Source organism: Centroberyx gerrardi, chromosome 18 (genome assembly GCF_048128805.1).
Source record: "Centroberyx gerrardi isolate f3 chromosome 18, fCenGer3.hap1.cur.20231027, whole genome shotgun sequence".
NCBI lineage: Eukaryota > Metazoa > Chordata > Actinopteri > Beryciformes > Berycidae > Centroberyx > Centroberyx gerrardi.
In genome coordinates, this window is record NC_136014.1 from 14,877,035 (window position 1) to 14,890,653 (window position 13,619).

A 13,619-nucleotide genomic window follows, 5' to 3' on the forward strand; every position below is an offset into this window, starting at 1 on the left:
CGCTTTTATTTTGAAGGCAAATTCCCCCAACTTCCGGTATTATTCCTGCTCTCCTTTGCTGACTTCACGCAACTGAAGTGACGTCAAGGAGACTGTGCCTCTTGGTACCAACTCCTAGAGGTAACCACTGGTAAATACAGGCTCTGATGCTATTCAGTGCATTAACATACTACTTATGTTCTTTGAATCGTAAACACAATAGTTCACTTTTACAGTTTTGAAGGGTAATCCTTTTATGTATTACTGCAGATTCATTTAATTAAAAATGTACAGGTCAGTTTTGTCAAGACAGATATGTAACCAGTTATGTATTCTTTAGAGCTACCACTAGGGGTCGTACCACAGCCAGTGTACTGACCATGCATTGAAGTTGGGTAAGCAAATGACTTTGTAGGTTAGAGGCTAGGATATTCCCTTAGCTCCCCATGTTATATTACAAAACATAATGGAGACGGTGATATAACGGCTTCAACAAGAGGCAGTAAACCACTTTGTTCTGCACAACATACATTTTATTACCACAAAAGAGCTTCCAAAATGATATACGTACAATTTCAAGTAATACTTGAAAAAACAGAATCTAGGATCTAGTTCGGTGGGGTAAAGCCCTTTATTACTCCCACTCAAGTGAACAGTAACGCAACAGATGGAGCCTGTTGAGGGGGGAAGAAAATGCCAGAAGGCAAAGCAGACCAAGGCTGCATCCAACTTGTCTCAGTGGCTTCATTTGACTCATTTCCTTCCCTTTCAGCAGAGGGATGAACAGGAGAAAATTAAATGAAGGTGGTCTTTAGTAAGCTGTTTACACTCCTATCCAGTTGTTTTCCTAACAGTAACAGAAATGAAGTAAAAAGGAAGCCAGTGAGGGAAAAAAACATTATGATGCATCCAGCAACAATAAATCCCCCCTCTTAAAACGTCTTACAGTTCCCCTGAATGGGACAGTGTGCTTGTATGAAGGGTTTTCTCTTTAACCAGCAGCTTTTATTTTGTAAGGCATTCAAGCACCTTGTTTTGAATACAGCCACACACAACTCCCACTGTATTACATCACAAAAATATATAGACATCTACAGGTATATGCACACATATATTGCCACAATTGAATGATTAAATACATGATAGGAGGTGCACACAAAGAATAAGAATGTACAACTGAAACTTTGCCTTTAAGACGGCACTGCAAAAAAGCATTTGATTGACTAGTAAAAAATAAAAACTTAGAATTAAAAAAAAAAAAAATTAACACAAAACATTATTCTAAACCTAATGCAGAAAAAGTGGGAAAAAAAAAAACTATAATAAAATGAAGAATAAGCTTTGCAGCAGGCAAACTGAAACATGACAGTAAAACAAAGAGGGGCACTTTCATCTGAAGCACAATTATGTAGCTAAACCAGTTCATTATTTCCAAAGATAAAATAAATGAATAGAATTATAAGGCTATTTACAACTGGAAAAGGGGCGCGGGGAGGAGGGGTGATCATGATTCGTAACAGTAAATTCAGATATTCAAAGAGCTCATATCTACCTTTAAGAGGAGCCTACATTCTCTCTTGGGATTTTTCCTGCCAAAGTCCATGACCAACCTGCACAGACCGCAGACGGCAGGGTATCCAGTCACATCACAGTTGCACAGACTGATATCCAATCAGATCCGCTCTCTAACAGCACACGATCAAATCATCTTATAGACACCTGTAGAGAAGAGTACTATAGTCCCTGAGGAATGAAAACCCTCCCAGACTGGGCACTCACACGTACGTACGCACACGCACACACACACACACACACACACACAGTACTAGTGATCAAGTTTTCTCGAATCCCACGGAGCTCCATATCAAATGACTTGCTCCCCGAGACTGTTCAAGGATGCCAGGATCATCACGATGACATTAAACCAATCTTTTTTTTTTACCAAACCATCACACTGTATAGCTGTAAACCCCAAGGTTCTCCGGTCGGTTCCCCCACATTCCCAGCTCCCCTCTTCCCCACGGGTTCCACAACACAACTCCCTGTTGTCACCGATTGGCTGTTCAATGCTGTTCAATGCAGGCATTTTGGCGTTCGTAAGCCCATACTGATCAGAGAGGGGGACTGAGTGTGTGAAGAAGTGGCCCTCTATTTTGGGTGGGGTTGTCAGTGGAAGGAGAAGGGACATTGTCTTCTGTCAGTTGAAGTATGTGATTTTCCCAACTGATATCACAAAGGTTATGCTGTGTGACATTTTAAAAAAAGGTCCATCCTCACTACATCAACACTGTGGATCCCATGCACTGCCTAGGACTGGCTGTAGGAGTTGTTTTGGCTCCCGTTGGAGCTCTGGTCGCTCTCACTAGAAACAGCACAGGGAGGCAGAGGGAGATGGTAAGTTGAGGCACAGTACAGTGAGAAATATTAAAAAGGAGGTGGGCTTCCCTAAAGGCATTGTAGTATTAAGAAATCACTAAAATCATCAAGACATTAAGTTCAGGAGTGTTTCCCCAAAACCATTCACAAGTCTTGTAGCATGTGAAAGCTGTAGTTTAACATGACTACTTCATCTCTTTGAAGGGAATGTGTTATTAGTTGCAGACAGTCACTGCAGTCTAACCTAAACACTACATCAAGCAAGTAGCACTGCAGCTCTTTGGACTTTAAAAAAAAAAGTGGTGTCTTATCTCAGAGTGCTACTGAACCCATGAGGACATTTGCATGTATTTACAATTGACTTTTCATTTAGTTGTTCTTCAAATCTTTTTGAAAATACTGCACACAATATTGCCATAGGCTAGCCTATATATTTAGTGGGTAGTGATTTTTTTCTTTGCAATGTGATTCATCTTCCAAATTTAAACAGTCAAAGCTGCACCATGCTGGCACCACCTGTATTCTATAACATAAGAAAAGTAATCAGTGGAAACAACTGAACCTGTAGATGGAAGTGCAGGACTACAATACAAATCTGTATTGGTATTATATTGGTATATAATATTTTTTATGGTTCTTAACGTAGATCTTCAAATGCCTTTTGCAATTTTCTCTTAACAGAAACCTCTGGGAACCCCTAGTGAAATATTCAAAGAGCTGTCTAGGAATTCTGTGTGAAGCATGCTGTGAATTCTCAAGATCAAACGCTGTTGAGAAAACCCAGCGCAGTAGTTTCCTGACTGAACAGTATCACTGGGAGGTTGTTCTCATTCAGTATGACACCATGGTAACTTATTAATAAATGCACCTTTATGCTGTTTGCACATGGTTTAATGTCCAACTACATTATTTAAATATTTGAGAAAAATGTAAAGTTGTCAGAAATCTATGAAATGCCTGTACGTATCGACAGAGCAGATATACAGAACCAAGTCAGATGTACCTGTTAGGAGGAGGCTTGGGTTTCGGCATCTTGTTCAGCACAGCAGCCATCTCCTTCCTATCGTCAAAATTTTTCCACTGGTCGTACAGCTTCAGAATCACACGGATGATCTCCAGGATCTTGACAGAAAGCATAGGTAAATACAAGATAACTCACATTAGCCCACAGCTAGTCATTAAACAAGGCTCTCAAATAAGTGAAAATAGTCACCAAGTATAAATGGCTCTCTTTTGGCTCAACGGGCTTGCATGCTTTGAATCAAATGTTCTTTGCATTAAACCTGCAATATGCAACTTTTCTCACATTAAAACAATACATAAAGAAGACATATTATACATTATCAGTACATGACTAAATTTCCCTGTTTGCCTGAAATTGGCTTTTCAATCATGTTTGGGATGTTTTGGGGCATACAGTATGCAGTGGGCGAGTGTCAAAGGGGCACGGCCAGCAGTGACCTGGGTTGTGGCTATCAAGTGCATTAAACATTAAACAGCCAAGACCTGCTCAAAAACACGGGTGAACATTGGGCTTTTTGTTCCCCAATGCAGATTGCCCGCATTCATCATCTACTTCTTCAAAGCCTGTGGTGGCTTTAAGGATGCTGGTTTCTCAGCCTCAGGCTAGATGCCGTTTGAAGGCAGACAGCCCATCAAGATGAGTGACAGTTTTGGGGTGTGAACTTGTCCAACTGGGGGGGAACTAGGGCAGGACTAGCATTACACTTCACTGCCTCAAAGCAAAAAGTTGCATATTGTAGCTTTAATAGGTAGTAATTCTCTTGATAAAATATCGTCCCTCCTGAGCAGAACACTGGAGTTTTATATAACTATCTACTTTCTCTTAAAAGGGTACATTGACATTTTGAATTTTGGGTGGATATTTCTCTTCACCAGACACTTGTCACATCATGAGAGAAAAGGTTTCTATATGTGTCAAATGCATCCGTCTCAACCTCAATTATCTCCATCAAAAACAACATATAAAGCAGAGTTTTACAATGCAGCGGGGGCCAGTCTTACTTTGTCCATATCAACAGAGAGCTCCGCAAACCACTGCCTGGCATCCTTCTGCTGTACCACACAGGCAACATGCAGACAGGCTACAGGAGAAGAAGGAGAAGACTGATCATGTTTCATTTAATAGAGCTTATTTGGAGTCAGTAATTACATTATGTAGCTGCAGTGAGAAATGCAAGGGGACAGATCTTACCCAAGGCAATCATGAAGGGCGGGTAGAGCAGACACAGATCTGTCCTGTACGTGTCATTCACTATTCGCCTAGTAAAGAAAGAAGATGACAGCAAAGATACTGAGTAATACTGCCACTAATATTTACATGCAAGTTTCTACGTTTTGCATTTTATTGTTTTTCCACATCAACAGAGAACTTCTGCTCTAACAAGTAAACAAAACAGACACACATATAAACACGTGCACAGACAATATCATACCAGGCCAGGGGCAGTAGCATGTCCTCCTGCCCCATATCCTGCACATACTGCAGCAGCGGTCTGTAGGGGTGGTACACAATCAGGCAGCAGTCCTGAAACACACATATTACATCATCAATAAGTCAACCAACCACCCACCCGATCAAGCCAATCACAGCCTAGTTTCTAAGTAGCAAAGAGACAGCTCTCTCCACTCACCATCAACTCCAGCAGGTAGAACTCACATTCTAATATCTGTTAAGAAGAGACACAAGTTGGGATTTTATTAAACATGCAGCATGTCAAACCAGATACTGACACCGTTTCACAATGTTAGGATGAAAACACTGATGACTAATTCTTATTAGGGTACAACAAAAACAAAAATATTGAGGCTCCTCACATGTAATTTGCTCTAGACTACTTCAGGTACAAAAATACACCATTCTCAAGAGGGAAATTAATACTTAAATTAATGCAAAAATAAGTGGTTCATTTGGGGGAAAGGAAGGTCTGCTACTTCTGTTTGGGGAGTTTGATATTTTGTGTTCATGGTGTGTGATGCATGTACATTTATGTAACAGTCCTTGTTTTCAGTGACTGGCCACAGCTCAGATTTACACCTATTGGAGTCTGTAAATGCATCTATATAAAAATGGATCATTGTATTCACAAACTATGCCCATTTTCCACTGACTGACAATATTGCCCAATCACAAGAACTTCTCGCAAATCGTATGAACAAGTGAAATGAGTTATTTCTCTCCTCTTCTGACTAATGACTAATCACAGTTATTATCAGTCCCCATACCACCAACACCCACCCTCACTATAGGTCTACAGAGAGCGCATATGAAAAAATTATGTTTAGGAGTCACAGCGTCCTGCCAACTTATTCTCCACAGTGTGAGTCACTTCTCCTTTTATCCCTCCATACTGGTGCGGCATAAATAATCATTTACACGGCTTTCTGGACAGGCGGGGTGTCAGGACAGCCCCGGTGATGTCCTGGCAACTCCGTGGAGATCGTGGATAAATAAGCTGCCGGTCATCTAAACCACTTGACACCAAAACGAGAGATGCAGGGCAGCATGAATGCACACACACACACGTATGCAGGCAGCCACGGTCAAAGCTATCTCCCACGGCAACGGGAGTTTCGTCATAGGTGTGCGAACATTAGTTGTGGAATCTCGCGTATTGGTAGACACCGATATGGCGACACTGTGATACACACTGCAAGGGGTTCATGGCATGCTGTAATGTAGCGTAGTAATGCATAAATAACTCTGCAGAGGCAGCAGGAAAACAATACTAATAATCAGTGTGTTCGTTCCATGGTACAGCTGCTCCACTGGCATACGGTTTACATGATTAATTGGTTAATTACATGTAGCTTTAGGGTGGAGGGATTATGCTGCCTAATGCTTCAAGCACACAGTGTTGCAGTAGCATTTTACTTACATGATTCATTCTGTAAGGAAACTCCTTTGGGAAGGCATAGGAAAATCTTGTTTTCACTGTTTGAGTAAAAAAAAAATCATTCATTATATTGTTTCCGTCACATTTCGTAATTAAAAAGTGGCGTTATACTCACAAATGTTTAGGAAATCTGTTAATGAATCTGGTCACTTACATACAGACGTTGCTGCAGAGATCAGCCTGGTGTTGGATACAACTCCAAATTCCTGGAGGAGGCATAAATGTGTGAGCTCAGATCAGACAAACACAGCAAAGCTATGACATGGATAAGAGGAAAGCAGAAGAAATCGAAACCTGAGACAGACTATTTTGATCTCATTACATCTCCCCATGATTTACCACCGGCTGAGATGCTCGAAATAAAATACTTGTCTCATTGTCAGCACAAAAGTTCCCATACCTCAACTTTAGAAGCCAGGAAAACACACGTAGGAGCCATGAGCACTGGATCTATACTTTTCAAGGAGTACCTACAAACAAAAAGATAAACAGTTACAAGCTTTTCTACTAGTAAAGTTGCAAATTGAGTGCATGCCTGTGCATTTGTGTGTTAGGTGACAACAAATATCCTACTACCCTGCTATCAAGAGCTACAATAACATCAAGTCTTGGGACAAGGCCACACTGCTCACTAACTCAAGCTCCTTACTTACCTGGCATAGAAGCGTTTGAAGTAGACAGTTGCTGTAGCGATGACTTGCTGCCGCAACTTCAGGTGTTCCCCCAGAGCCTGGATGACTGAGACAGACATGAAGATAAGGAATCAAACATAAATAAAATCAGAGCACATTAGACTTTACTTTTCAGTACATAAACTGATTTTCACTATTCAGTTTATGTCCTTTTATTTATATACTTCATTTATTTATGTATTCTTTTTATCTAACATTATTCTATTAAATTGGGGTACTTTTACATCACTGTCTCTGTGTTTTATTGTATGTAAAGCACTTTGTAAACATTGTTTTTAGAAACATGCTATACAAATAAAGTTATTATTATTATGTTATTCTTTTGTTGTTGTGTAGTGTATTACTAAACACACCAAGATCAGAGAATTATTACCTCTCGAATTATACACCTTTAGCTGCCTCTGGCAATCATTGTCAGTACTAATATGATGCTATAACTTTGAACGTATTCAGTGGGTGAAGTTAGCAGGTGCTGTAATTGAGGAGTGCAGGATCCCAGGCTACACAAAATAAAAATCTAAGTACCATTGGCAAAGAATATCTGCAGTTTCCAGTATTCCTCTTCTGTGAGAAACTTCAGGTCCTTCTGGCGCTCCTTCATCAGGTCCTGCTTGTCCAGAACCCACTGCAGACTTTAAAACAGAAAATAAATAGTGAAGTTTACTAAAAGTTACGCTGGCCAGTTTGTAAACAACAAAGCTAACAGGTAGCAAAACATTAACCTAGGTTAACGCTAGATAATTTGTATTAGCGAGACAGCTATCCATCTAACTTAGCCCACAACAAAGCGTTAGAAAACCTGACAGGAAGCTAGTCTAATTTATCTTTTAAAACGTAATAATATCTTTTAAAGCTGTCTTTGCATTTCAATATTTGTTTTCCTCCGTAACCCGAGTTTATGAGACATTGTTAGCGTTAGCTTACGTTACTGCAAAATACACGGCTAGGCCTCAAAACAAACAAGGTGATTTACAAAATAAAACCCTAATGTGTCAAATTTCGAATGGAAACTTACTAGTGGGAGCTCTGCCAGAAGTTTCCTGCCATATCGTAGCAGTTGAGGTAGAAGAGTACACTTTAAATTGATAGTATTTTCCAACAAAGAGGTGGATACCAGAAGGAAAGTAGTTATGCTAGTCAACTATGAGAGCGACGTCAAATCCACTCCGGAGGAGCACAGAAGATTCCGCCGAAAGGTTCCGAAACATTTGTTCCGGTAAGATAGAACGTTTAATATAAAACATGGTTTATAGTTTTTAAATGTACGAGTATTCATATGTACATTTTCTTATTAGTTTTCCATATGTATTTGATAACAAAATACTATCCGATTGTTTTCATAATTTCAGTAGAAAAATTGATGGATGGATGGATGGGTGGGTGGGTGGATGGATGGATGGATGTTCGCTCTTCCACTGACCTTAATGCCGTGCACGTGTGCGCTTCCAGCAGAGTGCATGGAAGAATGATCTCATCTCAGTGATCTAGTGATGTTAAGTATAAGCTATGATCCCATCATAAAAAGAGAAATACATAATGAGCATCCATCATCAACCCCCTCCCAAACACACACACACACACACACACACACACACACACACACACACACACACACTAGCCTCGCCTCAGCCTAATATGACTAAATGTAGTGTGTCGACCAATGTGAATAAATCCATACACCCAAAGCCACATTAAAGTAATTCATCTATGTGTAGTCTATATATGTATGCAGGGTAGCCCTGTCCATCCATGGAGATCGGAGAATTTCATTGTTATACATTTAAATAAAACGATGAAAATAAATGAATTCAGACTCATTCAACCGTCTATTTTAATAACCTTATTTCTTGACGGAACCTTGATAGATATTTGTGGGGACGGTCACCCATGGGCTGGGGAGGTTCGACATTCCTCTGCAGTAGTGAGGGGAGGGCTGGGTAAAGCAAGCCATGAAGGGCCTATATAAAAACCCCACCACCGGCTGAAGATGTGAGTGACTGGTTTCCAGCAGTGAAGTGAAGTTGCAGAAGTCACAGGAACGTCAACATGAGCCGCAGCCCAGAGAGGATGTCTTCCTACCGCCGTCATTTCGAGGGCACCGTGGCCGCACCTGCTTTCTATCAGGTCCGGGTGTCCAGTCCGTCTCCCACCCGCAGGGAGGTTCGCCATCGGTCGGCCAGCTATTCCCGAAGTGGAGGGACGATGGGGCGCAGGGCCCTCTCCAACAAGTCCCGCATCACCAGGTACCTGGATGATTGGACCTACTTTTGTGTATTCATATTTTTTCAATGACTTTCAAATCCACCCCCTATTTTAGTCAATAGAAACAGAAGAGTGTTTGTTGAAAATATATATCTATATATATAGATACATATTACATTTGTTATCCTAAATCTGGTGCCATTAAGTTTTAAAAAATGGTTTAGAAATTGGTATTATGAGTTCATGATCAGTAATCAGTGATGATGCAATTGATTTGGGATGTGAGAGAAAGAGGTTAGAGGTTACAGAAACAGAATGTAGCAGGTTTGAATCCCAGACTGGGAAAACCTGTGAGGGCAAAGTGAATGAATAATCTTTCTCTACACCTTTGAGCAAAGCACTTATAACCCCAATAGTCCCAATAGAACTCCTCAGTTGAAGTCTGTGATGTAGCTGTAAAGAGCATGAGTATGTGCTCAATCAGTATTCCCTTAATAAATAATAATTAAAAAAAATGGATTGGTTTAATGGATGTCCCTTTCTGGTCCTGCCTACAGCAGTGCGAGTATGGGATCGTTGTGTTTCGGTATGTCCATGGGGCTTGGGCCGAAACTGGATCTGGATGCGGCCGCAGCGGAGAACCAGGCTTTCATGACGACTCGAAGCAGCGAGAGGCAGGAGATGGTAGCCCTCAATGACCGTCTGGCAGTCTACATTGAAAAGGCAAGAGCCACACACACACAAACACAAACACACACACGAGAATTTGTGCACTGGCTGTCATACCTCAGTTCTTGCCTTGTAGCCATGCCTGAGGTAAAAAAATGCCACAGTCAAGGTCTCAGTTACATACACTTCTCTCGATTGCTCTTTTTTCATTTTAATATAATTCATAATTTATATCATTGTTGTTTCATTACATTTTGAATTCTGCAATCTCACCTCCCCCCCGGCCTTTCTCCACCCAGAAACCTCTAGCTCTGAAAAAATACCTCAACTATCCCTACAGTATAGTAACATAACTACTGTCATTCTTCGCATTTTTAGGTCCTAATCATCATGTAGGCCTGTATCTTCTGTGTTCCCCTCTGTAGGTGCGTACCCTGGAGTCGAAAAACAAGCTGCTGGAGGTTGAGATTGAGGCTCTGCAGAACCGCTTTCTCAAATCATCAGGCCTCAGGCAGCTGTATGAGTCTCAGCTGAAGGAACTCAACAGGATTGCTGAGCAAATGAGAGTCCAGAGGGTGAGGGAGGTCATATCTCATGAACACAACATATAGGCTATCATAAGCTACTCTCCATTTCTAAATTCAGTGACATTCATACAGTAGATCATGGTTTGTTGCTCTGACTAATTTGAAGGCCAGGCGTGTTTCACAATGTTTGTTCAGGTCTTTTTGGTAACATTCATGCTGCATGCCACTCCATTATCTGCTCCATTTTTCCATTTAACTATTGTTTGACCATGGTGTCTCTGGTCTGTGCAGGACCTGGCTGTGGCGGCCAAGGAGGCCATGTCAGGCCAGCTGGCAGTGCTAAAGGCTAAATATGATGAGGCTCTGGAGGCCAGGAAGAAGGCTGAGCAGGAGATTGAGGCTTTCCGTCCGGTAAGACACAGCAGAAACAAAAGTCTGGCTTTTCACAACTTCAAAGATAGTAAGCCAAAGACAGGCAAAATCTAGCTGTGAATTTAGAAAACTTGGGTACACAACTTCGATAACTGATTCTCTCCTGTAAAAGTAAAATTGAATTGTATCGCTGAGGGTGTATGTGCACAAAGGACTATTACCTTACCCAACCATCCAAATCCTATGTGGCTATCTGTCTTACAGGATGTGGATAAAGCCACCTCAGCACGAATTGGACTGGAGAAGCAGCTGGAAAACCTAGAGGTTCAGCTGGCCTTCCTGCAGAGGGTTCACAAAGAGGTAATGTGTGTGTGTGTGTGTGTGTGTGTGTGTGTGTGTGTGTCCACCCTCTGTTTGTCTGTTTATGCTGTATTGATGAGTCATTAGCTGGCATACCATTCATTTTGTCATTAATGGTTTAATGAGCTGGTAATTATTGTTATGAGTCAGAATGTAAACAGACCAATTATCAGCACAGTGTGAAGGATGCGTAGGAGACTGTGGAGGTTAAAGTTGTGTTTGGAGTGATGGCAGTAGTTTGGGATAAACAGCTTAGGTAACAGCAGAACACACTGTTTCTATATTTTTTAACCCCTTATTGGATCAAGTAGTATTAACTTGTGTTTTTAAAGTCACCTTTCACATTTATTAGTTGTATTATTGTATATGAGCAGGAGGTCAAGAAGAGCTGGTTAGTGAGTATAGACCAACATTATGTCTTGTAAAAAACTTGATTTGAAGTACAGACCACACAGTGTTTTGGCATCAGTGTTTTGCAAGAGGTGTTTGAGGCAGCACTGTTTTTCTGACTGTTTGACTCTGACCCACTGAAAGGAAATTGAGGAGCTGATGCAGCAGATCTATTCATCAGCATCCAAGGTGGACCTGACCTTTGGTCTCCCAGACCTCTCCTCCGCTCTCAGACAGATCCAGTCTCAGTACGACAGCATTGCCGCCAAAAACCTGCAGGTATGGTGGAGTAATGACGCCACATCATGTTCAAACTTTGGAGGGCGTGTCTTTTTTAATATGAAGGCACTCTCATATACGCAGAAGTCTTAAGCTACGCACACCTGAAGGAAGTGTGACAAATTATTTCACTGAAACTTACTGATGTTAATACCATACCTGTCAACATTACAATGTTCTATGATAATCAGTATATAAGGCTACACAGAGCTGTTACACAATTCATCAAAGCACTTCACATGTTTGTGCTTCCCCAGGAAATGGACTCTTGGTACAAGACAAAGTTCCAGGACCTGAGCGTCGCGTCCAACAAACACGTTCAAAGTGTTCGAAGTGTGCGAGAAGAAATTGCAGGCTACAAGAAAGATGTGAGTATGATTTTCTATCTTTGTTGATGATTATATCAACAAAGACTTAGCATCACTTCTCCTTAGCATTAACACGTTTGTGTGTGTGTGTGTGTGTGTGTGTGTGTGTGTGTGTGTGTGTGTAGCTCCTCAGCAAGGAGCGTGAGTTGGAGTCACTGAAGACAAAGAATGAATATTTGGAGGTTCAGATCCGTGATGCGGTGGAGAGATACAAGAAGGAAGAGGAAGACTTGCAGGCAAGTGAACTGACCTTGTTAGTCTGATTAGTTAGTGGAAAAACAGGGCGCTCCTTTGATTTTCTTTAATCTGGAATAGCTCCTATTAATTTTCACTCAGGCAATTCAGTTGTCTAATGAGCACACACTAAGCAGATATCAGCTTTTCTTAATTAATATGAAGTATCATTTCAAGTCTTTTTCTGGTCATCTATACGGCTTGGAGTTCCCCCCAAATAAAGCTATTCAATTCTATTCTATTCTATTCCACAGGAGCGTATAGAGGCGATAAAGCTGGAACTGAAGGTGACCAAAGAGAAGATCGCTCTGCTGTTGCGGGAATACCAAGACCTGCTGAATGTCAAGATGGCCCTGGAGATTGAGATCACCACCTACAGGTGAGCAAACAGCCACTGGTATTGGGTGTTGGGTGGGGGTGAACCCTAGCAGAGCCAAACACCATGGCAGTTCTACAATCTGTAAGGGTGATTGTTTTAGATCAAGTATAAAATGTAAGATGGAGCAATAACAGTGCTCCTCCTTGTTTTGATCTTTCTATTTTGTAGGAACCTTATAAAGCATCACTGCACACAGGCTGTTGTTTGTTGTATATGCAGCATTCATGCGCATTTCACTCCTGTATATGTTTATTTTGCAGGAAGCTGATTGAGGGGGAGGACAGCCGTCTGAGCACCATGGTCCATAGCATGTCCCTGTTAGGAGGAAGATCCATCGCTTCCAGTGCTAGCATAAGCGCAGCCTCAGCCTCAGCCTCAGTCTCAGTCTCAGCTCCTGTTGGCCCTGCCCCTCCTGAGGCTGCAGCGCTGGGTGGAGCCCCCAGCACCGGAGCTGAGAAAGCCCCGGGTGCTAATGGAGGACTGGTGGAGGTGGCGTCATCAGAGAGCCAGACAGACGGCAGCACAGATGAGCAGGCAACTGAGATGTCTGAGAGGAAGACTCTCCTCATCAGGTAGAGGGTGACTTTTACTCTGTCTCCTGATCTCAGGAGAGAAACTGGCACTGATAAGCCTTCACCAATGTTTTCTGTCATTTGTGCTCAATCAGAATGTCTTCTTATCAGCCAATACAGTAATATTTCTTAATCTTATTTCTCCACCTGTTGCCCTTTTCTCCCAGAACAGTTAAGACAGATGAGGACACTTATGAGAGCAACACACAGGAGCGCACCATCACCATTTCTGGAGCAGCCGATGACACAGATGAGGAATAGACCGTCTACACCAAGTCTTACTGGGCTAACCTCACAGTAATC

At 41.7% G+C, this 13,619-nt stretch overlaps 2 protein-coding genes across 2 annotated transcripts; one reads left to right on the forward strand and one right to left on the reverse strand.

Moving 5' to 3' along the window:
- Positions 1-418: 418 nt before the first annotated feature.
- Positions 419-8,119, reverse strand: ccnc (cyclin C). Its single transcript, XM_071903835.2, has 12 exons — positions 7,980-8,119; positions 7,490-7,596; positions 6,926-7,010; positions 6,673-6,742; positions 6,427-6,478; positions 6,255-6,310; positions 5,010-5,045; positions 4,812-4,903; positions 4,571-4,638; positions 4,381-4,460; positions 3,359-3,477; positions 419-2,341 (listed from the first exon to the last, which is right to left on the reverse strand). Exons 1-12 carry the CDS (start codon positions 8,009-8,011, stop codon positions 2,287-2,289), a joined length of 852 nt encoding a protein of 283 aa, XP_071759936.1. The 5' UTR covers positions 8,012-8,119; the 3' UTR covers positions 419-2,286.
- An 891-nt stretch (positions 8,120-9,010) lies between these two features.
- On the forward strand, positions 9,011-13,577 carry ngs (notochord granular surface). The gene is made up of 11 exons (XM_071908331.2): positions 9,011-9,207; positions 9,724-9,889; positions 10,261-10,410; positions 10,654-10,773; positions 10,999-11,094; positions 11,629-11,763; positions 12,021-12,131; positions 12,257-12,367; positions 12,620-12,744; positions 13,005-13,316; positions 13,484-13,577. The coding sequence occupies exons 1-11, from the start codon at positions 9,011-9,013 to the stop codon at positions 13,575-13,577; spliced, it is 1,617 nt and encodes a 538-aa protein (XP_071764432.2).
- Positions 13,578-13,619: the final 42 nt, after the last annotated feature.